General features: G+C 41.4%; 1 protein-coding gene across 2 annotated transcripts in view; it reads left to right on the top strand.

The window, feature by feature from the left end:
- The window catches only part of TEX2 (testis expressed 2), a 92,534-nt gene that overhangs the window by 21,180 nt on the left and 44,487 nt on the right, over nucleotides 1–26,867 (top strand). For both annotated transcript variants that reach the window (XM_070394837.1, XM_070394836.1), the window contains exon 2: nucleotides 16,716–18,378. In XM_070394837.1, coding sequence (XP_070250938.1) covers nucleotides 16,741–18,378 — 1,638 coding nt within the window. In that variant the 5' untranslated portion in view covers nucleotides 16,716–16,740. The remainder of the gene's footprint in view (nucleotides 1–16,715; nucleotides 18,379–26,867) is intronic.

Here is a 26,867-nt window from a genome sequence, read left to right as displayed (position 1 = left end):
CTTTCAGTGATAGGCTTGGCAGGCAGCCAGTGCTCAATAAATGTTGAATGGATGAACTCTTTATTGGAGTACAGGGATCTGTAGAAAGCTTCTGTTGGCTCTGGATTGATTTATCCATAAAAATATCTGAATGAGACAGTGTAGTAGAGTGGTGAAGATCATGCCTTAGAGCAGGATTCCTGGATCTGCTAGTTAGTAGTTTTGTTACCTTGGTAAGTTGCCTAAACCACTTTTAGTCTTTTTCCTCTCTGTAAAATGTGGAAATAGCAATAGTACCTACCTTGCAGAGTTGTTAGACTTAAGTGAGATATTGTTGGTAAAGCACTTAAGAGGTCTGGTTCAGAATCCTGCTGATGCACCCTCACAAATCAGGACTGTGTCTGACTGTGTCTATGGCCCTTGGCCCTCCTTTCTTCCAAGAAATAATTGCTGCTTAGTACATAAATAATGTTCTTTACCATGGACATTTAAATTGCTGTTATAAAGGTTATGGAAGAAAAAAACTGTATTTTCTCAAGAAAAGACTAACTGTGTTACAACTTTATTTAAAAAGAATAACAGCCAAACATAGGGTCTTTTGAGAACAAGTAATAATATTCCCTTGGTGTACTTTACTCCATCATATCCATGGGGAGAGAACAATATTATAACAACAATTCTATGCAGTTAGTGTCCAAACTTAACAGTTTATGAAGTGCTATCTCATTTTTTTCTTTCTCCCAACAATCTAAGGGGTGGGCTTTTACCATCATGACCTTCATTTGACAGATCAGAAAATCTGGTCTGCTCCTGAGCTGGGGCTCTTCCTAGGTCACTTCGGCAGTGCCAGGCAAGGTGCTTTTGGGTGTCATCTGAGTGGGATTTAATGGGATCCTAATTGTAGGTGGATGGGCAGAAAGTTCTCCTGTTTGGGTGTTTTGCTTTGGCAGAGAATACTCTCTGAGGACCCATGTAAGCTAGAAGAAAAAACCTACCAACAAACTCAGCACTAATCATCTGGAAAGGGCAAGACACTGCTGTTAGGCAATTATTGGACCTGTGAACAGAAAAACATTAAGATAACTTTATAGCTTCCGTGTCTTTGAAACATCAATAGAGCCCCAGTACGGCCATCAGGTTTATGGTGCCTCCAAAATTGGACAGTTTGGGTCCATGCTGTGTACTGGTTATGAAATGCTATTTGTGCTTATTTCTCCTGATCTACCAAGGAACAATTTTTCTCTTGTTTCTTTGTGCATCCAAGTTTCTTTTTTATCCCACTTGCTTTTCATTTCTGCCTTCCGTCCTGCTTGGGCTTTGAGATAGCAATGAAACAGACTTTCAGGAATGGGCAGCTCTGAAGGCCCTGGCAGGAGTCAGCTCTATACCCGGGGTCTGGGTGGAGTGGGCTATAGGACCAGCTGCAGGAGATGAGGCCACAACAGAAACAATGCAGGCACATGTATCAAAGACCAGGAGCAGAACTCAAGTCTACTCCGATTATGTCCTGTGCCCATGGAAGCACCGGCCCACCTCTGATTCCTCACTTAAAATATCTGAAGTAGTTGATTGGTTGACCTTGATGGAAATTGGCCTCTTTTTTTCTTTTTTTTTTTTAATTGTAGGTATAGAACAGTAGCCTCTTACAAAGCAATTGCCTCTAAAAAGTAGTGCCTTCTAATGTAGGTGTAAACTATTGCCCAGGAATAAGCTGGTCCTGTATCTCCAGTTGAGTTCCTGGTGATTTTATCACCTTTTATTTTCTCTCTCTGTGTGTAATGTGTTCCTGATATTCCAAGTTGATAAAATTCCATGGTAGGTATTGGCTGGTGTGGGGGAGAGACACACTGTGCACACACAGGCTGTGATTCCTGGGAATGTTTTTCTAATATGTCTTCCAGTCTCCCCTCCTCAATTATGATAAGCCCTGAGATGGGGAGGAGTGGCTGGGTCTTCTGTGTGAAGATGTTCAGTAGGATTATCTGGTACATCTCCCCTCTACCCAATTCCAAAATGCATCTGCCCTTTGAGAACTAGGATTAAGGAAGTGATTAAAGACTGATGAACAGGGACAGATCCAAAGACAGAAACAGCAATCAGACTATTAATCTCCAGAGGGAAAGTAGGGGAGGGTGGGGGTAAGGGGAAGAGATCAACCAAAGGACTTGTATGCATGCTTATAAGCCAAACCAATGGACATGGACAACAGGGGATGAGAGCATGAGTGGGGGCGGGGAGGATGGGGGTTAATGGGCGGGAATGAGGACACATTTGTAATTCCTTAACTAATAAAGAATTTAAAGATTAAAAAAAAAAAGAAGAAGAAAAAAAAGAAAGTGATTAAGGCTGGCTGATCAGTTGTCCCACTGCAGTCTGCTGGGTAGAGCTGACCTGGGATGGTGGTTCCAGCATGGCATCTGCAAAGGAACCCATGGAGCCAGGGGTACATTTTCATTTCAAAAGGCTCAGTAGAAACTATACGTTTACCTGGGATAAGGACACAAAAGCTATCCAAATCATCAAGTTTCCTTGCTTTTGTTTGGATTGCAAGTCTGTATGGTTTCATGCTGATTCCAAGTTCTGATTGGCTGTGGATGACATAATAAGAATTTCTGGGGCCAAACCGGTTTGGCTCAGTGGATAGAGCGTCGGCCTTCGGACTGAGGGGTCCCGGGTTCGATTCCAGTCAAGGGCATGTACCTTGGTTGCGGGCACATCCCCAGTGGGGGGTGTGCAGGAGGCAGCTGGTCGATGTTTCTCTCTCATTGATGTTTCTAACTCTCTATCCCTCTCCCTTCCTCTCTGTAAAAAAAATCAATAAAATATATTTAAAAAAAAAAAAGAATTTCTGGGACTTGGCTGGTCTAACTCTAGACATTGTTCCTAGAGTTGGTATCAGGTCTCACTCCCCAAACTAATGTGCTCACTACATTTAGAATGAGGTTGACCTTGAATGTGAGTGCCCTTGACTATCAAAATAAAGCAACTGGATTGTTTCTTGCTTACTTAGCTATGCTTATTATCATCATCACACCTATGGTAGTGATTTGATTTCATAAGGTTATTATGAACCTTTTAGTGTAGATTGTTAGGTAAAATTTGGATCAGTATTGAAATGGAAAATTGTAAACAGAATTAATCAATTACTATTAAATATCATTTGTTAGAATGTTGCAAATCATATGGCAGAAAAAAGAGGTTGATAAAACTAGAGATCCTATCCAGTGTCCTTAGTTTTAAAATGACCCTTTTAACCAGCTTTACTCTAAAAGCAAACAAAGATAACTCACAGTAAAGCACCAACTATTATTACTTAGTCCCTGTAGCTTCCTAGGATCTTGTTGATTGTACATTCTTTTTATGTAATTGTGTTTGACGTATGCACATCAGCCCCAAGTTCTGCTTTCTCATATCGTATTACAATGTGTAACCTTTCCATAGTTCTATTTGCTCCTCTGTTTATCATTCTCAATGGTCACAGCTGCCTGAACTAAACCCGAAGTCAGTCAGGACAGTCTAGTTCGGGGATTAGAAAAGGCTGGAAACAAGCTGTCTGTTTCATCCTCGATAACATGGCTGTGGGGTCACCTCTGGTCAAGTCGGCGTAAATAAAAAAGATGTGTTCACACCTGCTGCTGATGCTGATGATAATAATTTACATCTGCTAACTGTTATGTCTTAATTTTCCCAGCGGTCCCTGTTAAGTAGGCACGATTATCTTCATATTATTTACATATGAAGGAAAAAAGGCTTTTTGCAGTAACTTGAACAGGGTCACATGCTGGTAAACAGTGAAACTGGGATCTGAAGCTAGGTTTGTTTAATATTTGAGTTCTTAACCAAGTTTTTCTGTGCACCATTGGGGCACATCCAGTTCTCAGCTCCTTTAAGAAAACTAACCACCTTCCACCTTAATCCTTGCAACAGATATATTGATTGATGTTTATTAAGGTCACAGAGGCTTATTATTAAAACAAGATAGAATAAAGCAAGCTGGTGTCCCTGAGAACTCCTATCCACATTAGAGATTTGTTAGTCTTCCTATGGGCAGAGTGGTGTGAATATGGCCAACCCATATTCAGCCTTTCCTTTAGTTCTGTCCTTTAGTTGGCCTTGAAGTCTCTCAAACTTGAATGGGCACAACAATGACGATTCGAGGTCACCTGAAGCATGTATACAGTACTTTGTGGGAAACTCATGATTCTTTTTTTTTTTTTTTTTAATATCTTTATTGATTCCAGAGAGGAAGGGAGAGGGAGAGAGATAGAAACATCAATGATGAGAGAGAATCATTGAATGGTTGCCTCCTGCACTTCCCTTAATGGGGATGAAGCCTGCAACTCAGGCACATGTGCTTGACTGGAATCAAACCCAGGACCCTTCAGTCCGTAGGCTGACACTCTACCCACTGAGCCAAACCAGTTAGGGCTCATGATTCTTTTATATTAAGCATATGAAGTCACACACAAAATTATTTAAAGTATTCAAATATTTGAATGTATTTTCATGTACATGTACATACACAAGCATATTTTTAATTAATAAAAATGAAATTCTCATAAAATTGAAAAAAGAAAATATTCTCGGGGATAATTTTGGCTATAGATAGCTTTTTGCCCTAATCCCCACTGGCGAGTGGCCACCAAGTTCCTATGCATGATAATTAGAAGTTATCTGTGTGCCCTGCTTTGTTTTCTGGACAAATTAGAAAGTTTCCCATATTTTTTCCTGATGCCTTTTTGCATGGTGATACTTAGAAGTCACTGAAGCAGTCCCTCTGCTGCATGGGGTGGTCTGGGAGGAAGAGGTTCCTCTGACTGCTACCTGGGCTCCTGTGTGTCTGGGGGCAGGCAGGTCCAGTTCCTCTGTGCTTTTCCAGGGTCTTGCTACTATTGAAAGAGAAAATTTCACACATGAATTAAAGCAGAATTTGGGCTGCATTGAAAATCAGAGTTCAGACTCTAGAAGTCTGGTTGGGGCAGATGGATGAGAAGTGTCATGGTTTACCCCTTGGCCTTTGGCTTCATGTTCCCTAGAATTGTCTTTTTCCAGAGTGTGTACAGGCCCTAGGGTCCTGGTGTTATCTGAACTCAGAAACTCAGAATGTTTTTCTTTTTAAGTTATGTTTTAAATGGCGGTTCCATGTAGTTGGAGAGGTACATTTGTACTATAGTTAAGTTATAGTATGGACTATATAACCTCTGTGGGCTTAGGAACCTATTTCCCATTTATTTTCCTTCAGGATAAATGAATTTTGAATTTCAAACAGTTCACTTACTGATGAACTTTCGGAACTCAACCTACTCTTGTTGAATATTCATTTTCTATAACAATTTGCTTATTTATTCCAGCTGTAGAAACAGCCCTTACTTCTGGTCACAGGTATCTTTACACACATTTCACTCTTTTGTTCAAAAACCTATCATGTTCCTGTGACTCATCTAATCAACATTCTGGTTAGTTATTGAAAATGCTTTCCCACCCTGTCGGTGTGGCTCAGAGAAGTGTCATGGTTTACCCCCTGGCCTTTGGCTTCATGTGAGCATCGACCTATGAACCAGGAGGTCACGGTTTGATTTCTGATCAGGGCACATGCCTGGGTTGCGGGCTCAATTTCCAGTGTGGGGCGTGCAGGAGGTAGCCAATCAATGGTTCTCTCTTATCATTGATGTTTCTGTCTCTCTCTCCTCCCTTTTTCTCTGAAATCAGTAAAAAAAAATACATATTTTAAAAATGCCTTTCCCTCTCTCCTCTGCATTGTCAAGTCCTAGCATCCTCTATGAAGTCAGTGATGCTTGAACTCCAGGCTTTCCCCCTAAACAACTCCAGCCTCTCAGCTGACCTCCTACAATCCCCACCCCAATCATCCCCTCCCTAGCTGGCATGGAGATCCCTGGCAATGGTAGTGACTCAGGCCTCATAGTGGGGATGTCTCACATAGATAGCAGTGCTAATGATTTAGAGAGGGTGGTACAGATGGCGGTTTGGTCTGAAAATACAGATAGTGGTATGACATTGAACAGTAGGCCAACTCTTTGCTTACTTTGCTGTCCTCCCAATTAAAAAAAAAAGCCAAGTAGAGTAGGAGGAGGGTTGTGTGTGTGTGTGTGTGTGTGTCTGTGAGAGAGAGAGAATGTAGCTGTGTCTCTTAAGGATAGATGGTTGCTAGAAGGCTCAGCAGGCTACTGTAGAAGTGAGAGTGGTGGGAACATGGAGGTGATATAGTTTGAATCCACTAGAGCAGCGGTTCTCAACCTGTGGGTCGCAACCCCTTTGGGGGTCGAACGACCCTTTCATAGGGGTCGCCTAAGACCATCGGAAAACACATATATAATTACATATTGTTTTTGTGATTAATCACTATGCTTTAATTATGTTCAATTTGTAACAATGAAAATACATCCTGCATATCAGATATTTACATTACGATTCATAACAGTAGCAAAATTACAGTTATGAAGTAGCAACAAAAATAATTTTATGGTTGGGGGTCACCACAACATGAGGAACTGTATTAAAGGGTCGCGGCTTTAGGAAGGTTGAGAACCACTGCACTAGAGGTTGAAGCCAAGAGACTGTACTTCGAGTGATTTTTGATTGGAGTAAGAAAGAACAAAGGGTTGGGGTAGAGAGCCCAATAGGAGTTCTGTCCTTATCACACAGCCAGAGCAGAGGACTCCTGGGCAGGAGTTATCTTTTGTATAGTTTGGCAGTGGGGGAGTGATTCGGGATTCTTGAGGAGGATTTACACCTGTTTTCTGTTGGCGAAGCATACACAAGTGCTGATTATCTGCATCTCATTCTTAGTTGATTCTGTCATTAGAAGATACCTTAGTTGATTCTGTCATTAGTTGATTCTGTCATTAGAAGTAAGGGCTGTTTCTATAGCTGGGCTAAATAAACAAGACAAGTCGGGAAGGTCTAGAACAGTGGTTCTCAACCTTGGCTGCACTTGAGAATCACCTGGGAATCTTTTTAAAACCCTGATTTCTGGGCCTCATCCTCCGGAAATTCTGTTTCTTTGTTATGGGGTGGGGCCACAACATTAGTAACAAAGACACAGAATTTCCAGAGGATGAGGCCCAGAAATCAGGGTTTTAAAAAGATTCCCAGGAGAAACCAAGAAGGCGGCATAGGTAAACACTGGAAATTGCTGCCTCGCACAACCACTTCAAAAATACAACTAAAAGACATAACGGACATCATCCAGAACCACAGGAAGGCTGGCTGAGTGGAAATTCTACAACTAGAAGGAAAGAGAAAAGCATACTGAGACTCAGAGGAGGTGTGTTGCTGAAGTAAATACAAAGGTGCGGAGGTGCATGTGGAGAGGGCTGGCAGCTGAGGACACGATTGTCTTTTTCAATCGGGAGGGAGTCTCAGGCTCTGAGCTCCAGTTCCGGGCAAGTCTCTGGGGACGCAGACTCATACGGGAGAAATGGGACTGTCAGGCATCGGTCGGAACTCGAGGGCAGCTTTCTTTGGAGGCGCTCGCAGCGATTGCCAGGACCTCTGAAGGCAGGACTGAGAGCAGCCATACTGCTTGCTCTGCCCGCCCTGTTGATCCTCTGGGACCCGGCCCTGCCCAAGCCTTGCACGGAGGCTTTTGCATATGAAAGGCCCGGCCCTTTGTAATCTGAAAATTACTTAACAAACTGCAGCTGCCCCAAGGCCCCAGGGCAACTTGCATTACTTTACAGCTGGCTTCTGCTGGGTAGCCTCAGGCAGAGGCTAGATTAGCACCTCCTTAGGTCCAAGAGCCAGTGTACCCAGTGGTCAGAGTGGGACCATCCAATTACAGCTCCTCAGATCTATAAGGGACACACTCAGGCGGCAGACTCAGTGAGCACCAAAGCCCCACTGAAGCAAGTCTTGCCCCATAAGGGTGTCTTCAGCACAGAAGTTCTTCCACTGTAGACACAGCTGATTCTCACAGCCAGTTGGCCTGGAGGTCAAATCCTCCCAGCTTTACCTACAACAATCAAGGCTTAACTACAACAAGACTGTGCACAAAGCCCACAAGGGGGTGCACCAAGAGTGTCTACCTTAGGTAATTGGGGAGGCTGAGCCACTGGGCCCTATAGGACACTTAGCACAGAAAGTCACTCTATCGACACAGCGAAGCATAAAAAATTGCCGAGACAAAGAAACAGGACACAAATGACAGAAATGGAGGAAAGCAAACTACTGGATATAGAGTTCAAAACCACACTTTTAAGGTTTTTCAAGAATTTTCTAGAAACCGCCGATAAACTTAATGAGACCCTCAAGAAATCTAGTGAGACCCTCGATGTTATGATAAAGGACCAACTAGAAATTAAGCATACACTGATTGAAATAAAGAATATTATACAGACTCCCAACAGCAGACTAGAGGATCGCAAGAGTCAAGTCAAACATTTGAAATACGAAGAAGCAAAAAACACCCAACCGGAAAAACAAAATGAAAAAAGAATCCAAAAATACGAAGATAGTGTAAGGAGCCTCTGGGACAGCTTCAAGTGTACCAACATTCGAATTATAGGGGTGCCAGAAGAAGAGAGAGAGCAAGATATTGAAAACCTCTTTGAAGAAATAATGACAGAAAACTTCCCCTACCTGGTGAAAGAAATAGACTTACAAGTCCAGGAAGCGCAGAGAACCCCAAACAAAAGGAATCCAAAGAGGACCACACCAAGACACATCATAATTAAAATGCCAGGAGCAAAAGACAAAGAGAGAATCCTAAAAGCAGCAAGAGAAAGAAACTCAGTTACCTACAAGGGAGTACCCATACGACTGTCAGCTGATTTCTCAACAGAAACTATGCAGGCCAGAAGAGAGTGGCAAGAAATATTCAAAGTGATGAATAGCAAGAACCTACAACCAAGATTACTTTATCCAGCAAAGCTATCATTCAGAATTGAAGGTCAGATAAAGAGCTTCACAGATAAGAAAAAGCTAAAGGAGTTCATCACCACGAAACCAGTATTATATGAAATGCTGAAAGGTTTCCTTTAAGAAGAGGAAGAAGAAGAAAAAGGTAAAGGTACAAATTATGAACAACAAATACACATCTGTCAACAAGTGAATTTAAAAATCAAGTGGATAAAGAATCTGATGAACAGAATAAACTGGTGATTATAATAGAATCAGGGACATGGAAAGGGAATGGGCTGACTATTCTTGGGGGGGAAAGGGGTGTGGGGAGTGTGGGAAGAGATTGGACAAAAATCATGCACCTATAGATGAGGACAGAGGGTGGGGAGTGAGGGCAGAGGGTGGGGTGGGAACTGGGTGGAGGGGAGTTATGGGGGGAAAAAAGAGGAACCAATGCAATAATCTGAACGATAAAGATTTAATTAAAAAATTTTTAAAAACTGCAAAAAAAAAATAAAAAGAGTCCCAGGTGATTCTAATGTGCAGACAAGGTTGAGAACCACTGGTCTAAAAGTAATTGTTAATGTGAGACAAACTGTTTCAATATTATTAGAAAAATATTTTGACTTAATTGCCTTTGGCACATTAATCAGTTCAAGTGCACTCTGGTTTCCTTTGCTTGACTTGAGCAGTTGCCAAGAATTTCTCTGGTGCAAAATGGAAAAGTGGGACTCTAAGTAGGTTCTGTTCCATTGAAACTGAATGATAGACTTAGAGAATTTAGAATTTACAGTGAAAGACCCAAGGCTCAGGGAGGTGAAATGGATGAGCTCCATCACTGTCATGTAAGGGTCTTGGTCCTCGGAGCCCCTGCACCTGTTGTCACAAGGCTTCACTTGGTATGTACTTTCAGTGACTGATTCTACTACCAATTGAGCAGTTGTCAGACATGGGGAAGATATTCGCAACACAACAGTAGAGAAAGTGTAAACTATCCATTACACAGTGAATAAGAAAAAACCTTGAGCAAGAAATATGAATGGCAAGTTAACAGAAGAAGAGAAACTGATGGGGAAAAACTTGAAATTATTATCAAAGCATTGACGTGTCATTTTCCTATGAATCAGATGGGCAGTAATTAAAAATTATGTTCAGTTTTGACAAGGGTTCAAGATGGATACTTTAGCCCTGGCCGCTTTTGGCTCAGGGGATAGAGCGTTGGCCTGCGGACTGAAGGGTCCCAGGTTCGATTCCAGTCAAGGGCATGTACCTTGGTTGCGGGCACATCCCCAGTAGGGGGTGTGCAGGAGGCAGCTGATCGATGTTTCTCTCTCATTGATGTTTCTAACTCTCTATCCCTCTCAATCTCCCTTCCTCTCTGTAAAAAATCAATAAAATGCATTAAAAAAAAGATGGATACTTTATGCACAATCGGTAGGAATGTAAATTAATAAATTGGACAAATTGGAAAGACAGTTTTAAGATTGTAAATATGGCCCTAGCTGGTTTGGCTCAGTGGATAGAGCATTAGCCTTCGGACTGAAGGGTCCTGGGTTTGATTCCAGTCAAGTGCAAGTACTGGTTGTGGCTTGATCCCCAGCCCTGGTTCTAGGCATTCACTCACCTGAATCAAATGTTTGCACACAATTTTCAAACTTCTCAGGAACCTGGTTCTGGTTCTTAAGATTTAAATATATGTAAACCCAAACAAACACTTAACCTTTAAAGGTTTTAAATTACAAGTTGATTACTTGCCCTTAAACTCAAATATTAATCTTCCTCCTGCACTCCCCAGCTGTAGCTAAACTCATTGTTTTGTGAGCCTCTTGTTCTGATTTGATTGACTTGTTCCCATTTCAGTGCCTTCCCCTGTGCTGCTGTTTCAGATATCTGCAATATGCTTTTCTCCACATCTCTTCCCCCCGTCACATAATGACTTTTCTGCTAAAAAAAAAAAAAAAAAAAAAAAAAAAATTCCCAGACTACTTTACTTGATTAGCACTATCTGATTTGGGCATACCTGTCCTGAGTTTTCATTGCCATAGGGGTTTTTTGCTTTCATATAGATGTCCACCTGTTGTCACCTTGAGTTCCCCAGTGGATGGCACCAGCATTATTTTTTTTGTAAAACTCCTTAGGCCTCTGCGGTTGTGCGGGAGGCATGACCTGGTTTTAAATGAGTTACTGTGAACTGAACTTGGATTTCATTATTAGAACCATCTAGCAATCTATCAAGCAAAATTACAGTTGTGTTGTGCTTTAAAATTGTATATATATATATATTGATTGATTTCAGAGAGGAAGGGAGAAGGAGAGAGAGATAGAAACATCAAAGATGAGAGAGACTCATTGATCGGCTGCACACTCCCCACTGGGGATCGAGCCTGCAACGGGCATGTGCCTTTGGCTAGAATCGGGACTCTTCAGTCCGCAGGCCAACACTCTCCACTGAGCTAAACCAGCTAGGGCTGTGTTGTGCTTTTGAACACCTTTTCCCTTCAGGGAATGTATCACCCTTCCCAGGTGGGCCTTCCTCTTGGCAGGTAAAAGTTGGAGCGGTGGCTGAAGGGGTGGACCTGTTGTTTACTGGAGGACCCTGTGTTGTGTTGTTTGCAGTGCAGGCCCCTGCTGGCCTGAAAGAGACTTTGAGGGAACCTACTAATGGAAAAGGAGTTACAAGTTGCTAATAATCAAGGCCTAAGTGCCTTGGGAGGATTGCCTACACTGGAAGTAGAGTACTTTTCTTGTTTTCTCTCTCTCTTTTTTTTTTCTTCCTTTTAAAAAACATAATATTTTATTGATTTTTTACAGAGAGGAAGAGAGAGGGATAGAGAGTTAGAAACATCGATGAGAGAGAAACATGGATCAGCTGCCTCTTGCACATCTCCTACTGGGGATGTGCCCGAAACCAAGGTACATGCCCTTGGCCGGAATCGAACCTGGGACCTTTCAGTCCACAGGCTGACGCTCTATCCACTGAGCCAAACCAGTTAGGGCTCTCTCTTTTTTTTAAATGAAACTAAGGCTAGAGCTAGTTCATTATCCATATTGTGAATATTGATTTTTGTTTTCGGAGGTGGAGTATTAACAGATTAGAATGGCTGTTGGCAATTTTCAGCTGCTGCATTGAATTTAAATGAATCAAGGATAGCTGTTAAGATATATTTGAGATTTTTAGGCTAAATCAGACCTTCCTACCATGGTTGGTTTTGACCAGATTCTCTGTTTCCTCTGTAGCATCAAGGTGGAAAAATGGAGTCTTGAGGGCCTCTTCCCTACTTTTTATAACACCAATTCCTATTTTAAAATGCGTAGATAAGTGCCCTGGCTGATGTGGCTCAGCTGATTAGAGTGTCCTCCTGTATACCAAAAGGTTTTCAAGTTTGATTCCTGGTCAGGGCACATACCTAGGTTGCAGGTTCCATCCCTGGGGTGACTAGGGGAAGGTAACCAATTGATGTTTCCCTTTCTCCCTCTCCTCCCTCCTTCCATACCCCCTCCCCTCTAAAATCAATAGCATGTCCTCTGGTGAGGATTAAAATACACACACATACACACACACACACACACACACACGAGGTGTTAAGACATCCTCTGCAATACAATGTGGCTTGCCTCTTTTCCTCTGCCAAAAGAAGTTTTTAAATGAAAACTATTGACTCTCACAAGCCATGCTAGTGATGGTACTCATACATCATAAGTCCAAGTGCAAGCTTGTGCAGAGGCTGCAAATATTTAACAGGCAGAATTTTACAAAGACAAAGAATTTTAATAATGGCTTTGAAAGATTTACGATGCTTCTGAGAAATGAGGCATATTCCAAACCAGGCTTGCCTCTTATGATGCTACTAGAGATCCGATGCACGAAATTCATGCATGGATAGGGTCCCTAGGCCTGGCCGGCGATAGGGCCAATCTGTGGGATGACTGGCGGGGCTATTGGGGAGGGGGCCCCCACTGGCACCCGCCTTGGTGGGCCTGGTGCTGCCCACTCATTGGCCCCATTCCCCAACAGGGGCAATGATGGGGAGGGGCAGCACCAGCACCCACCTTGGCTGACCTGGGGCCTGTGGGCTGGGGACAGCTCCTGTGCTTGCATCTGCCCCCTGATGGTCAGTGCACATCATAGCGACCAGTCATTCTGCCATTCGGTCAATTTGCATATTAGACTTTTATTATATAGGATATATTACTGTACTTTCTATATCTGGAGACTACAGGCAGGAATACTTTGGAGATGTTTTAAGTTCGGTTCCAGACCATTATAATAAAGAGAGTATTGCAATAAAGCAAGTCATAATCTTTTTGGTGATGGAGGGTCTTTGTCTTCAGTTTGTGACACTTGTGATGGGAAATAAAACAAAGTGCAATAAAATAAGGTATGCCTGTAGTTTAATTTTCAATTAAAATTGCTTCCTTCCCTCTCTCCTCTTTTTCTTCCTCCAGCACTTCCTCTAATTTAGTATATTAATTAGAAATTAATAATAATGATAATAATGGATACATTACTATTTGTTCTAAAGTGGAAGGACCAAGTAGTTGAGTTGGTGACAAGTGAGCAGCCTGGAGGGAACTGCTTTCTCTTTTTATGGCTCTGTAGGACCCCAGGATTGAATTGTTTCAAATACAGCTGGAGGTAGGAAGGACAGTTATTAATAGAAAATTAGCTCCCCCTAAAAAAACGACACCAAAACTTTGCCTGATTCAGAGGACATTATATCTGAGTTAATAAATGTCAATATTGAGTCTTTAAATAGCTCTTTGTTTTTCATTGTACAGTGTGATTTATTGTTGATTGGTTTTTTCATTGCCTAATTAATGATAATAACCTTTTCGAGTGACTAGAAATAAAATAAATTTTATGGATGTTTGGTATTCTAACTCCAACTCTTCTGAGATTGGTAGCTTTGTTGGAATTCATGATAGGGAGGGCAACTGGCTGTTAGCGTCATGTTTGAGGCCTTTGCTTTTTATTAGTTCAGGTTAAATGGTAGGCATTAACTGTTCCTGTGTTTAGACTGGATAGATCCTGAATTAGTGCTGGGGAGAGAAACCCTTGTTGGAGGTTTTCTTAGTCTTAGTGAGAGCAAAGAATGTTTTAGGAGGCATAGTAACTTTAATGGGGAATTACAGTCAAGAACTTAGGAAAGACCTATCAGCATAACAGTTTGAGATCTCCTGCTTCCGGAAACATATCTGACTGAGGCTAAGACGCAGAGAGAATTTGGCTCTAAATAGCATTTTTCCCCCATAGGACCAACTCATACTGTTCAACCCCCAAATTGTGCTCTCTGGTTTTGTACCTGTGCCCACAGTCACCTTCACTTGCAGCCACCACTACCTATGAAGCAGCCTCAGAACTACAGGGCCTTACAGATCACCCTTTATGTTATTAAGGCAATTTAAATAACCCTTATTTTTCAACCTACTGAGAATTATCAAGTACCAGCCTTTCTGTTTAAATTACCTCTATAATTTTCTTTTTAAATTACCCTTATAAAACTAGGTGACAGTAAAATGAAAAATATGTGTTGCACTTGGTATTTTTCTTCTTACTAAGCCCACACGTCCATTGGCTTAAGAATAACAGGGAAGGATTGTCTTGGACCAGAGGCTTTTTAGCTTGCCTTGTCTTTTTAGCTTTACAGAACACTGTAAAGCTATTGGAGTCTCCTTTTCTCGAAGCCACCAGCTCCTGGATTTAAATTGCTTTGTCTGATGGATAGAGATCGGTCCCTTTTCCTGGATCCAGTGGGGATAGGAGAGCCTGAGGGTCATGAATGAGTGTAGGTAAACTCTTTTGGAAAGTTTTTATGAAAGTAATTTCTCTGAAGCATTGATACTGAGAATGTGCAGTTCAGATGTGGCCTTGTGATGCTTGGGCTTTGAATTGCAGTTCTTCTCATCGTTAGATTATTTATAGTGATTCAGGATCACTGTTTTCTGTCCCCCATTTACCTTTTCTCTTGTCAGTAGTATCTGTTGCCAGCCTTTTGACCATGAATATTTAGCATAAGACTTAAATGTAGACGTTCTTCAAATTAAAGAAATAAGCACCATAATGTTGATTGTCTATGGCAGCAATTTATGTTTTTCATCTCATGGCACACAAACTAATCACTAAAATTCTGTGGCGAAAAAATAAAAATAAAGATAAAATTCTGTGGCATACCAGAATTTCTGACACACAAAAAAAATGGGTCTAGTTTTGATTCATTCACACCGATGGCTACTGTTGTATTGGCTGTTGTAATTTTCTAATTTGACAATTTAAGGGAAAAGAGGTCAGTGTTCCTGACTAAATGATCAGGTATTGCTTGTTTTAAAAATTCTTGAAGCACACCGGTTGAAAATCACTGGTCTATGGTATATTACTTGTATAAGTGTGTTATGTTGTACTGTGAGCAATCACCTGTAAATGTAAACATGTAGGGTTTTAGGTATGGAAAGGACTGGTGATCTCCCATTTTACAAAGGAAGATTCTGAGACCCAGAGAGATCTTGGCTTTTTCAAGGTCCCACAGAGTCAGCTGGAAAGGGAGCAAGTACCAGAAGCCCTATTTCCTGATCCCAAGACTGTTCTTTCTACTCTCCCATGATTCCTCTCTTGTACTGATGGTTTCTCACTGCTCCCCAACACCCACCTTCCACCCTGGAGGTAGAGAATAGACCCAGGTGTCAGGACACACTATGCCCACGCTCATCTTCATGCCTGCGCTCATCTTCATGCCTTTCTGACCCTTCTTTCTCATCATGCCCATTCCACCACAGCCTACACAGCAGTTTAAAAGGCTGAGCAAATGTCCTACCTCCCACACTAATCTCACTCTCTTCAGAATGCCTGAAGTCCACTCAAGTGTTTTAGCTTTTTTTGACAGAGTCTCTTTTCAGATTGTGGTGTTAATTTCAACTTTGTAGGGCCTATTAGGAAGCCTGGTGCCCAATAAATGGGCCTTAAGTGAATAGGAAGAAAGGTAATATACTAGATGTCACAGTGTGGACTTGGTGTCTTATGTTTTGCTGCCCAGCTTTTCAGGTGTCTCTCTTCTCTACAGCTAGCTACTTAGCTCCAGAAGGGCAGGAAGCATAGCCTCCTTGTCTGTCACCATAGCCCTTAGCAGAGTTCTCTGTTGAATCTTGGATTCAGTTTAAAATGTTTGCTTGTTCCCGAAGCCTCAGGACACAGCCATGTCTTCATGGCTGCCTAAATACTCTGGCCTTATGGTTCCTGCCATTTGGAGAATAAAGAAGCCAACAGGTCATAATAATTAGTTTACAGATTTTCCTTTCAACTCTCGGGTACTTTGCTAATTACTTGCATTGGCAAGATAGGATATGTTGGTGGGAGATACCAGCCAAGTAATTGTTAAGATTGCTGTGAAAATTGCAGTGGAAGCAATACCTCCCTCCTGCTCCCCCCAGTTAGCTTTTTATAGCTAGAAAACCACTGGTGAAATTTTTGTTCCAAGATTCTCAAAATCACCAGGATGGCTACATTTTATCCTGTTGGACTTCTGAAGTAATGCTGGTAACATCTATTGTGCAGGTATTTCAAGCCTTGAAATATGGAATCGCTGATAGAAAGGAGCCAGTTAAGAGGAAGGAAACAATTACTCAGATGTTGTGAAGTAAGACAGATTGTATGGCACTTTTTAACACTGGTTTGTAGTTTGCTCATAAAACAGAATGCCTAACTGGAATGTAGCTGGTGAAAATTAAACCATTAAACCTGCTCAAGTGAAAAGCAGTGGCCATCTGCCAAGTAAAAGCATAATCATCATTTAGAAGTGAACTTCATCTGTGCTCCTGTCTGCACATGGCAGTGTCTCCTGTGGAGAAACCACTTTCTGACTTCAGTTTTCTTGATGTTTTTACAGAGCCTAAGCCCTTGTGAAGCTGGCAATGACAAGTCTGAATGGGCGCCATGCCGAAAAAGCCATTGACATGCCAAAACCATCAGCCCCCAGAGTGCATGTGCAGAGGTCCGTGTCCCGAGACACTATCGCCATCCACTTCTCGGCATCCGGGGAGGAAGAAGAGGAAGAGGAGGAGGAGTTCAGGGAGTATTTTGAGGAGGGGCTAGACGACCAAAGCATTGTAACGGGGCTTGAAGCCAAGGAAGACCTCTATTTTGAACCTCGAGGTGGCCATGACCCCACTGGCCCTGCCTCCCAGCCTATCCTGGCAGATGGACTGTCCGAGTCGCCTGCTGTTTTGCCCGTCTCCGAGAACACTGTAAAGCTGTTGGAAGCCCCTCTGCCCGCAGTGCAAGTATTAAGTACAGTGCCATTGGCTCCGTCCCCAGGGTCATCTTCATCAGGGCCCTTAGCTAGCTCTCCCAGTGTGTCATCCCTTTCTGAGCAGAAAACCAGTTCTTCTTCTCCATTGTCCTCTCCTTCCAAGTCTCCTGTCCTCTCATCCAGTGCCTCATCCTCCACCCTTTCCAGCTCGAAACCCTTTATGAGCCTTGTGAAGTCCCTGTCCACCGAGGTGGAGCCAAAAGAACCCCCACCGCCCCCAAGGCACAGGCACTTGATGAAGACATTAGTCAAGTCTCTGTCCACAGACACCTCCAAGCAAGAGTCAGATACTGTGTCCTATAAACCACCGGATTCCAAGCTGAATTTACACCTGTTCAAGCAGTTTACCCAGCCACGAAACACAGGTGGAGATTCCAAAACCGCACCTTCTTCCCCACTCACTTCTCCCTCCGATACACGCTCCTTTTTTAAAGTGCCCGAAATGGAGGCAAAAATTGAAGACACTAAGCGACGCCTTTCAGAAGTCATACACGAGCCTTTTCAGCTCCTTAGCAAAATTATTGGGGAAGAAAGTGGCAGCCATAGGCCCAAAGCCTTATCTTCAAGTGCTTCAGAGCTCTCCAATCTGTCCAGCTTGAACGGTCACTTGGAAAGCAATCACAACTACAGCATCAAAGAAGAGGAGTGTGATTCTGAGGGGGATGGTGAGGGAAGCAATCCCAGCATCCCCAGAAGTGATCACCCAAAGTCCATTGATGAGCCCCCAAAAGAGGTGGAACTGAAGAGTTCCCAGGTGAGCAGTCTAAAGGATTTAGGCCTGAAGACAAGTTCTCTAGTCCTTGAGAAATGTTCTCTGTCTGCCTTAGTGAGCAAAGAAGACGAAGAGTTTTGTGAACTATACTCTGAAGAGTTTGATTTGGAAATGGATGGGGAGGGTAAAGTTGATAAGCTCCTAGATACACCTCTCAAGCCAGAGGAGCTGGCGGATGATGTTCCAACTCTTGACAGTGACGAGGAGGTGGACTTGGCCATGCAGCACCCAGAGTTACCTGTGAAGACACTGGGCTTCTTCATACTGTGTGTCTATGCGTACCTCATCCTCCCCCTCCCCCATTATGTGAGTGGACTCTTCCTGGGAATTGGCCTGGGATTCATGACTGCAGTTTGCATGATTTGGTTTTTTACACCACCAAGTGCTCATAAATATCACAGACTACATAAAAATCAACAACACTGGAACACAGGAACTCTGGATATCAAAGAACCAGAAATACTGAAGGTAAGCAAGCCTTTCCACAGCAGCTGGCTAGTGCATGAGTTAGCTCACAAAGAGCCTTTAGACTCAACTGAAATTTTTTAGTCTAGTGAGTTCATTGTCTCAGGTTTTTGCATAAGCAGTGTTTTTAAGGCTTTGGGATCTCTTAGTTTTCCAGGTACCCAAGAGATTTATCAAGTAAACTTCATTCTAGTTCACGGTTTACTGATTCACCAAATAGTTTTTCAAAGATCTCCATGGCCTTAGAACAGCGGTTCTCAACCTGTGGGTCGAGACCCCTTTGGGGATCGAACGACCCTTTCACAGGGGTCGCCTAAGACCACCGGAAAACACATATGTAATTACATATTGTTTTTGTGATTAATCACTATGCTTTAATTATGTTCAATTTGTAACAATGAAATTGGGGCTCACCACAACATGAGGAACTGTATTAAAGGGTCGCGGCATTAGGAAGGTTGAGAACCACTGCCCTAGAAAGTAGCATTTGCATCCAGTTCCTGTGTCATTCTCTCCCTAAACTTGCCAGGGATTTGCTACTTGAGGATTTGTTATAGCTGACTTTGTTAGAATTAAATATTCTTGAGACCCTGGAGAAGGGTTAAATACTTCCTAATGCAAGAGAAGGAAAAGGAGGAAGAGACGGCAAATTAATGTCAGTGGTTGGCCGCTGCTGGCTCTCCTCTTTCCTCTGTGCACAGCGGGACATGGGCTGGAGAAAGAGACATCACCTTTTAGTGCATGTCAGATCTCAGGATCTGGGCCTCCTGAGGGATGTCATTAGGGTTCAGGAAGAAAATACTAGAACTTCTATATATATTTATTTGTGCATACTTAAAAACTTCTGGCTATTGTGCATGTTTAATAATATACATGATGCCGAAACCGGTTTGGCTCAGTGGATAGAGCGTCGGCCTGCGGACTGAAGGGTCCCAGGTTCGATTCCGGTCAAGGGCATGTACCTGGGTTTCGGGCACATCCCCAGTGGAGAGTGTGCAGGAGGCAGCTGATCGATGTTTCTCTCTCATCGATGTTTCTAACTCTCTATCTCTCTCCCTTCCTCTCTGTAAAAAATCAATAAAATATATTAAAAAATAATAATAATATACATGATATAAAAGTATAATTATAGCTCATATAGTTCTTAAGTCATAGGCACATACACGTATTATATATATATATATATATATATATATATATATATATATGGTTTTTAAAAATTGTGGTAAAATACTACATAACATAAAATTTACCATCTTAACCATTTTCAGGTGTACAGTTCAGTGGCATTAAGTACATTCACAGTATACAACCATTACCACCATCTATCCCCATAACTTTTTTATCTTGTAAAAGGGAAACTTTATACCTGTTAAACCAGGGGTCCTCAAACTACAGCCCGCGGGCCACATGCAAATACAAATATTGTATTTGTTCCCATTTTGTTTTTTTACTTCAAAATAAGATATGTGCAGTGTGCATAGGAATTTATTCATAGTTTTTTTTAAAACTATAGTCCGGCCCTCCAACGGTCTGAGGGACAGTGTACTGGCCCCCTGTTTAAAAAGTTTGAGGACCCCTGTGTTAAACAATAACTCCTCATTCTTTCCTCCCCCTAGCCCCTAGCAAACAGTTCTACTTTCTGTTTTTGTGTGTGTTTTTAAAAATATTCCGAGTACCTCATATAAGTGGAATCATACAGTCTTGTAATTTTGTGACTGGCCTATTTCACTTAGCATAATGTCCTCAAGGTTCATCCATGTTGTAGTATATTGCAGAATTTTCTTCCTTTTTAAGACTGAATAATATTCTATTGTTTGTATATATACCACACTTTGCTTATCCATTCATCCGTAAATGGACACTTGGGTTGCTTCTGTGTTTTAACTATGGTGAATAATGCTGCCATGAACACGGTTATACAACTGCCTCTTCAGGACCCTGCTTCCAATTTTTTAAAAAATATAAACTCAGAAGTGGGATTGCAGGATCACATGGTAATTCTCTTTTTAATGTTTTGAGGAACTGCTGTACTGTGTTCAATAACAGCTATACCATTTTAGATTCCCACCAACAATGCACAAGAGTTTCAATTTCTCTACCTTCAATTTCTTGCCAATAATTGATGTTTTCTGGGTTTTTTTAATTTAGTTTTTTGATAGTTCAGAGCTTGTTTAATTTCTCTGCTAATAGGTTTTCCTCCACCTCATTTAAATAAGAATACTAAAAAAACAAACAAAAAACGGCACCATGGTATCTATTGCAAAACAGACAAAACAAGGAGAAGAACCCTGGGGGTCTAAAATAACTGTTTGTTTTGATTTTTAATTTCATAAATATTTTATTTTATTCAAAAAATGCATGGTCAGTGTTTAAAAAACACAGGAAAACCAAAGAGAACATTTATTTTTTAAAGATTTTTTTACTGATTTTTTTAAAGAGAGGAAGAGAGGAAGAAGAGAAACATTGATGTGAAAACAAAACATTCACTGGGGAGTGATCCCACAATCCATGCATGTGCCCTGACCAGGAATCGAACCAGCAACCATTTCATGCATGGATGATGCTTAACCAATAACTGAAGCACAACAGCCAGGGCAACAATTTATTCTTTATCACACTATTGGGAGGGATTACAGTTAACTAGAGGCCCAGTGCACAAACATTTGTGCACTGAGGGAGAAGGGGGGTATCTCTCAGCCTGACCTGTGCCCTTTCACAGTCCAGGAGCCCTCAAGGGATGTCCTACTGACGGCTTAGGCCCCCTCCCCTTGGGAGGGTGGCCCATCAGGGGACGGCGCTGCCCCCATCACCGACCTGGTGATCAGGGGAAGGCACTGCAGCCAGTCTCCCTCTGCGGGAGGCATTAGGGCAGGCCAATCAGGGGCCGGCACCAGCTGGTATGGCCCCGCTCCCCCATCACCCCTCCACTGCCGCTGGTCACTGCTGCCCCCCCCCCTCCCCCATCGCCGTCCCCTCTCTGCCTGCTGGCATGAGCCTTGGCTGGCCTGGTGCCGCCTCCTCACCGGCCCCGCCCCCTGCCGACTGGTCGATTTGCATATTACACTTTTATTATATAGAATGATTTGGTTATATCTCCTACTTAAAAAAAAACAACAACAACTTCTGCATGTATGAGTATATACATCACACACATGCAGACTCATACACTCTTTTTGTTTTGATTTAATGAGACCACGTATTTTGCATTCTGACTTTTTTCTTTTACATGGCAATATGTTATGACACTGCTTCTATTTAAAGAGAAGCTGGTGCTGAGTCTTGAGGATGTGACACGCTTGAGCTTAGTATTAATGTTTGAAGTGAAGCAAAAGAGACTCATTATTCATGGTTGCTAAGCTTTTTCAATAGGGCGATGTTGTAACTTACATGCCCTCTAAGTAAGTTACTTATAACTTTAGCAAAGAAAAATGGTACTTATCTTTAACTCCAATGCCTAATGACTGACTGTGACATTCACTTTAAACTGGTTTGAGTTCTTAATTGTTCTGGGAAGATTTTTAAATCTTCACTGTTAACTCCAATCGATAGATTGCCTCCCATGTGCACCCCAATGAGGCATAAAACCCAAAACCTGACAAGGAGTTGAACCTGCAAGTTTTTACAAATTTTTTTCTTTTATTGATTTCAGAGAGGAAGGGAGAGTGAGAGACAGAAACATCAATGATGAGAGGGAATCATTGATTGGCTGCCTCCTGAACACTGGGGATTGAGCCCACAATCCAGGCATATGTCCTGACCAGGAATCAAACCATGACCTTCTGGTTCATAGGTCAACGCTCAACCACCGAGCAATACCAGCTGGGCTGAACCCGCAACCTTTTGGTGTATGGAATGATGCTCCAACTAATTAAGCCACCCGCAAGGGCAGGACTATTCATTTTAAGGAAGGTTTTTTTTTGCCCTCAGTGCTTGTATAAATGTATTTAAATTTTCCCTGTAGAGAATAAGTACTTCTAGATTGCTGTCATGGACTGACACTTGTAATCCAAATTGTCTTAGGCTGTTTTATGAGTATTCTTCCTGATTGATGTTTGAACAACTCTGATTGATCAAATTTGGTAATAGTTTTTCATTCTTAGCCTTAACTTGTTTAGAATGGCTTTGTAACTAATGAGGAAAAGTACATTTTCACTTGAGAGGTTTTGTTTGGTGTTCAGGGCTGTTTTTAGAAACCTGACTAAAAACAGTCCTTATTTTTAAAAGGGACACTACTATTGATTAGAAGGGTTGGGTGTATTTTGCAAGCCAAAGATTTCAAATGCAAATATTCTTTGGTCTTAATTAATTTTACTGAATAGGAGATCATTGGGATCTATTTTAAAATTATGACACTTTAAAACATTTAGCAGTGTTGACATTAACTTTGGGACCCAAATGTTGTGATAAGGAAAGTATAGTGAAGTCTAACTTTGAGCAGATCTGTGAACATGTTTCTAGGGTGAATCCAGCTATTTTGAGTTATTTTCTGCACATCTGATTCTATGTAATTGGTGTTTATAGAGGATATAATGGTACAATTCTTGAGGGCAAGTTTGGGAACTTTTTAACTTAAAAGAACCTAAGTTTTAGTTTTTTAGAAACGTCACTGACAAAGGATGCTATAAAAGCTTCCTGTGTTAAAGCTGTCTGGTACAGAGGTCCAGCCCCTTGACAGTGACCCTGCAAACCTCATACCCTACGTAAACTCCCATCTGAGAGCCCCATGAAACATTTAGGCAGGCACCTTGATGCTTGAGAACTATTTTTGACCAGTGTTTTTAAACCTCTGAGCCATGTAAGTTCTCATTGGTGGATACAGGCAATCCTTGCAGCCTGGGCTGAGAGCCTGATTCCTTTATGGCTCCTGAAACAATTTAAGGAGCTTTGCAATGTGACTTCACATGCTGAGGAAAAGGAAGAGAAAAGTAAAGCTTTTCTGTACTTTATCCGGGGGATTTTATTATTCCATCACACTTCAGACATTTGTATTTTAAAATGACGCTGATGATTATGTGGGATGGTGAGCCAAAAAGGCCAATTTGCAGGCAAGTAGTAGCTATGCTCAAAGACGAATGAGCAGTTGGTTAAGCCTCAAGGTATCCTGCTGATCAGCAGCTGTGTTGTCTATAATAGAAATAGTCAAAGCTTTTGCGAGGACAAAGAGCTGTCACAAAGTCCATAGAAGAATTCTTAGAATTTCCTCCAAAGCTTGCTTGTTCTTTTTTCCCCCTGCTTGTTCTTAATGTTTAAAATCCATAGCTGATGAAAATCATCAAATAGGAAAAAGGTTGCCACAGGCATTCAACACAAAGTGACATGTGAACATGTGAAAGTCAGGAGGAAGACTGAAATGTTAAAAGAAGCTAGCATGACTTAAAACATGGCAACCTGGATAAGTTAACTCAAGACAGAGCCTCATGTATGCTGCGGAATTCAAGGGCATCACTATGAGCAACACCCCCGGGTGGTAACCTTCTGGGGTGTTATTTTGGATGCTCAGTTAGGTACTCTGAGCTGGAGACCCTGGGGAAGAGGATGGATTTGGGCCAGGGGAGGATGGGGCATTTAGAGTCAGCATATTGCACCTGGAATATTTGTTTTTGCTGAGCATTCTTAGGCAAGTTGGATGTTCCTTCTCCAAGAATGGGAAGTTACTTCACCAGGAGTATACTTATGTTTCCACATATCTATTATGAGAAGGTTCGTGAAGATTCCATAAGTTTCTTGGGTTTATGTTTGTGTGACTCATGCCGTTTTGAACTATATTCATGAGTTCAATTCTTTATCTCAGACTTATACTTGCAGAACACACCAGTAGAGTGTCAGTTTCCAGTGTTCTCTCTTTAAGAGATATGGCCTAGCAGGTTGACTAAAATTGCAATTACCCCATTGCAAGACTAATAGAAATGTATTTTGGAGAACCTTGTTTCTCCAAACAAGGTTTGGTCATGTCACATTTAGATATTTAATAAAAGGGATAGTTGTTTTTGTTTTTTTTAAAATATATTTTATTGATTTTTTACAGAGAGGAAGAGAGAGGGATAGAGAGTCATAAACATCGATGAGAGAGAAACATCGATCAGCTGCCTCCTGCACACCCCCTACTGGGGATGTGCCCGCAACCAAGGTACATGCCCTTGACAGGAATCGAACCTGGGACCCCTCAGTCCGCAGGCTGATGCTCTGTCCACTGAGCCAAACCAGTTAGGGCAGAAGGGGATAGTTTTAAAAAAGTAATTAGATTCCCTAAATACAGGCTTTGGTTTTGCTATATAAAAGAATAATTTTATAGGGAGAACATTATCAATTTTGTGAAGAAAATAAAACATGTAAATTTAATCTCAATTTCATGCAATTCTTTTTTTAAAAGAAATTAGAGTGAGCAATCTTAAGGAGAAAACAGCCTCATTAAATACAGACAAAAGAGACTTGGGTTGATTTCATTTGGTCTCTTACAACTCTCAATACAAGGAGTACAAGAAATAAAAAAGCGTTTATTTCTACAGTATAATTAACTGAAACTATCCTGCTCCTGTAATGGGTCGCTTGAGTTTTCATGTACAGCTTTTATAAACTTGGCTGTTTCCAGGGCCCCTCATGGCCAGAGAAGTGTATCAGGTGAGATGTTTAGTGCAGGCATTCTCCCTTACAAGCAGGTGCTTCATGGGCTTCCTGAATTCCATGGGAACAATCGCTAAGGAGGTCAGGTGACCCCAAAATGATTATTTGAACTTTTTAAACGTTTTATTGTAGGAAATTTCAGGTATGCACAAAAGTAGAGAGATAGTAAAATGAACCCCCATGCACCCAACACCCAGCTTCAACAATGATCAACATTTTGCCAATTTTCCATCCAACTCATTAACGTATGGCATGGCTGAACTGTAATTCTAGTCCTGAACTGTAATTCTAGTCAGCCAATGTATAACTACAGTTCATAACATTGTTTCCTTGGGAAAATGTCTCCTAAATTCCAGCGAGGTATTCTAGGACCATCCTCTTTGGTTTTGTCCCCGGTGTCATTTATAGAGGAGGAGAGAGGCTAATGGGCATTGTGGAACTGAGATTTCTCATCATGTTTTTGGAAGAGTAGGGTATTAATCATGAAAAAAAATCAATGTTAGATATATTTTCATCTCTAAAATATATATTTAATGTAATAAAGTATTAAATCCACCAAAGACTTTTTATTGTACAATAACTAGCCTTTAAGAAGTTTTCTGTACCCCCAAAGACTACAAGATTAAAAGCAACATGGCCCCACAACCTATACATATTGGTGTTGGCGCCCAGGCTTCTGTTGTGGCCCTGTTTCATTCAGTTGCTTCCTTCAGTGGTTTCCAAAATGGGTTGTTAAAGGCACTATACAAGAAGAAAATATCAGAGTCTCTATTTGTATATATTTTTACTCTTCCTAAGAATGTAAATAATAAACAAGCCTTGCTGATATTCAACATATAGGTTACCATATATTGACCTTTGGCTAAACTCCTTGGAATTTTTCAGCATTATTTGAAATACGGATTTACATTCATTATCATTAACCATGAGCCTGACCCTAAGTATATATATTGTGCCTTGAGGTGTCAGGTGAAGATAGAAAAAGCTATCAGAAAGGAAAAACTTAAAAATTTTATATTTCCCTTTTTCATTTTTTATAAAAGCTGTATTATTTAGAACATGTACATAATTTATAGGTAAATGTATACATTATGGGTACATACTCAAAAATTTTTACTCTGATCTAAAAAGTTTGAAAGCTAATTTATTTTCTTGCTAATCTATTTATAATCTTATAATTTCAACACTTAACTGTTAATATGGCTTAATGCTTATTGTGTAGTAACAGAAATCAGACCTTGATTGTTTTAGTGGTTCTTCAGAAATCATGTTATTTTCTATCTAATTTGAATGCTTGTTGTCTCTGACCTCTATTACTATTTGCCATTGCATTACTAAAAGTATTGTATAGTAATCTAACTGGAGAGATGCTGCCCCAAAGGATAGGAAAAGCTGGGATAAAAGCCATTTTCTCCGGTACAGGCAGAATCTGTGGCTTTAGCCCTGACTCCATTGCTTCTGGTGACATAGTTGTGAAGGTGACCTTGAAACAGGTAGTTGGAGGATGTGGACGGTATTGATGCTGATGTTTCCCTCCTCTCATGGATTTTATTTTTCCCTTCATTCTTTTTTTTTTTAAATAGATGTCAGTAGACAACATTGACTTGAGAGAGGAAGGAGGCACTATTGATTTCAGAGAGAAAGGAAGGAGAGAGAGGTAGAAACATCAATGATGAGAGAGAATCATTGATTGGCTGCCTCCTGCATGCCCCCTACTGGGGATCAAGCCCGAAACCCGGGCATGTGCCCTTGACCAGAATCGAACCCAGGACCCTTCAGTTCGCAGGCCAATGCTCTATCCACTGAGCCAAACCAGCTAGGGCTCTCGTTATTCTTGATGGTGTCTTCAAGCAGCATTTATTTTGAAT

This window comes from Myotis yumanensis, unplaced genomic scaffold (assembly GCF_028538775.1).
Source record: "Myotis yumanensis isolate MYYU_CA2020_CCGP unplaced genomic scaffold, mMyoYum1.0.hap1 SCAF_16, whole genome shotgun sequence".
Lineage (NCBI taxonomy): Eukaryota > Metazoa > Chordata > Mammalia > Chiroptera > Vespertilionidae > Myotis > Myotis yumanensis.
This window is presented reverse-complemented; position numbering and strand designations above follow the sequence as displayed.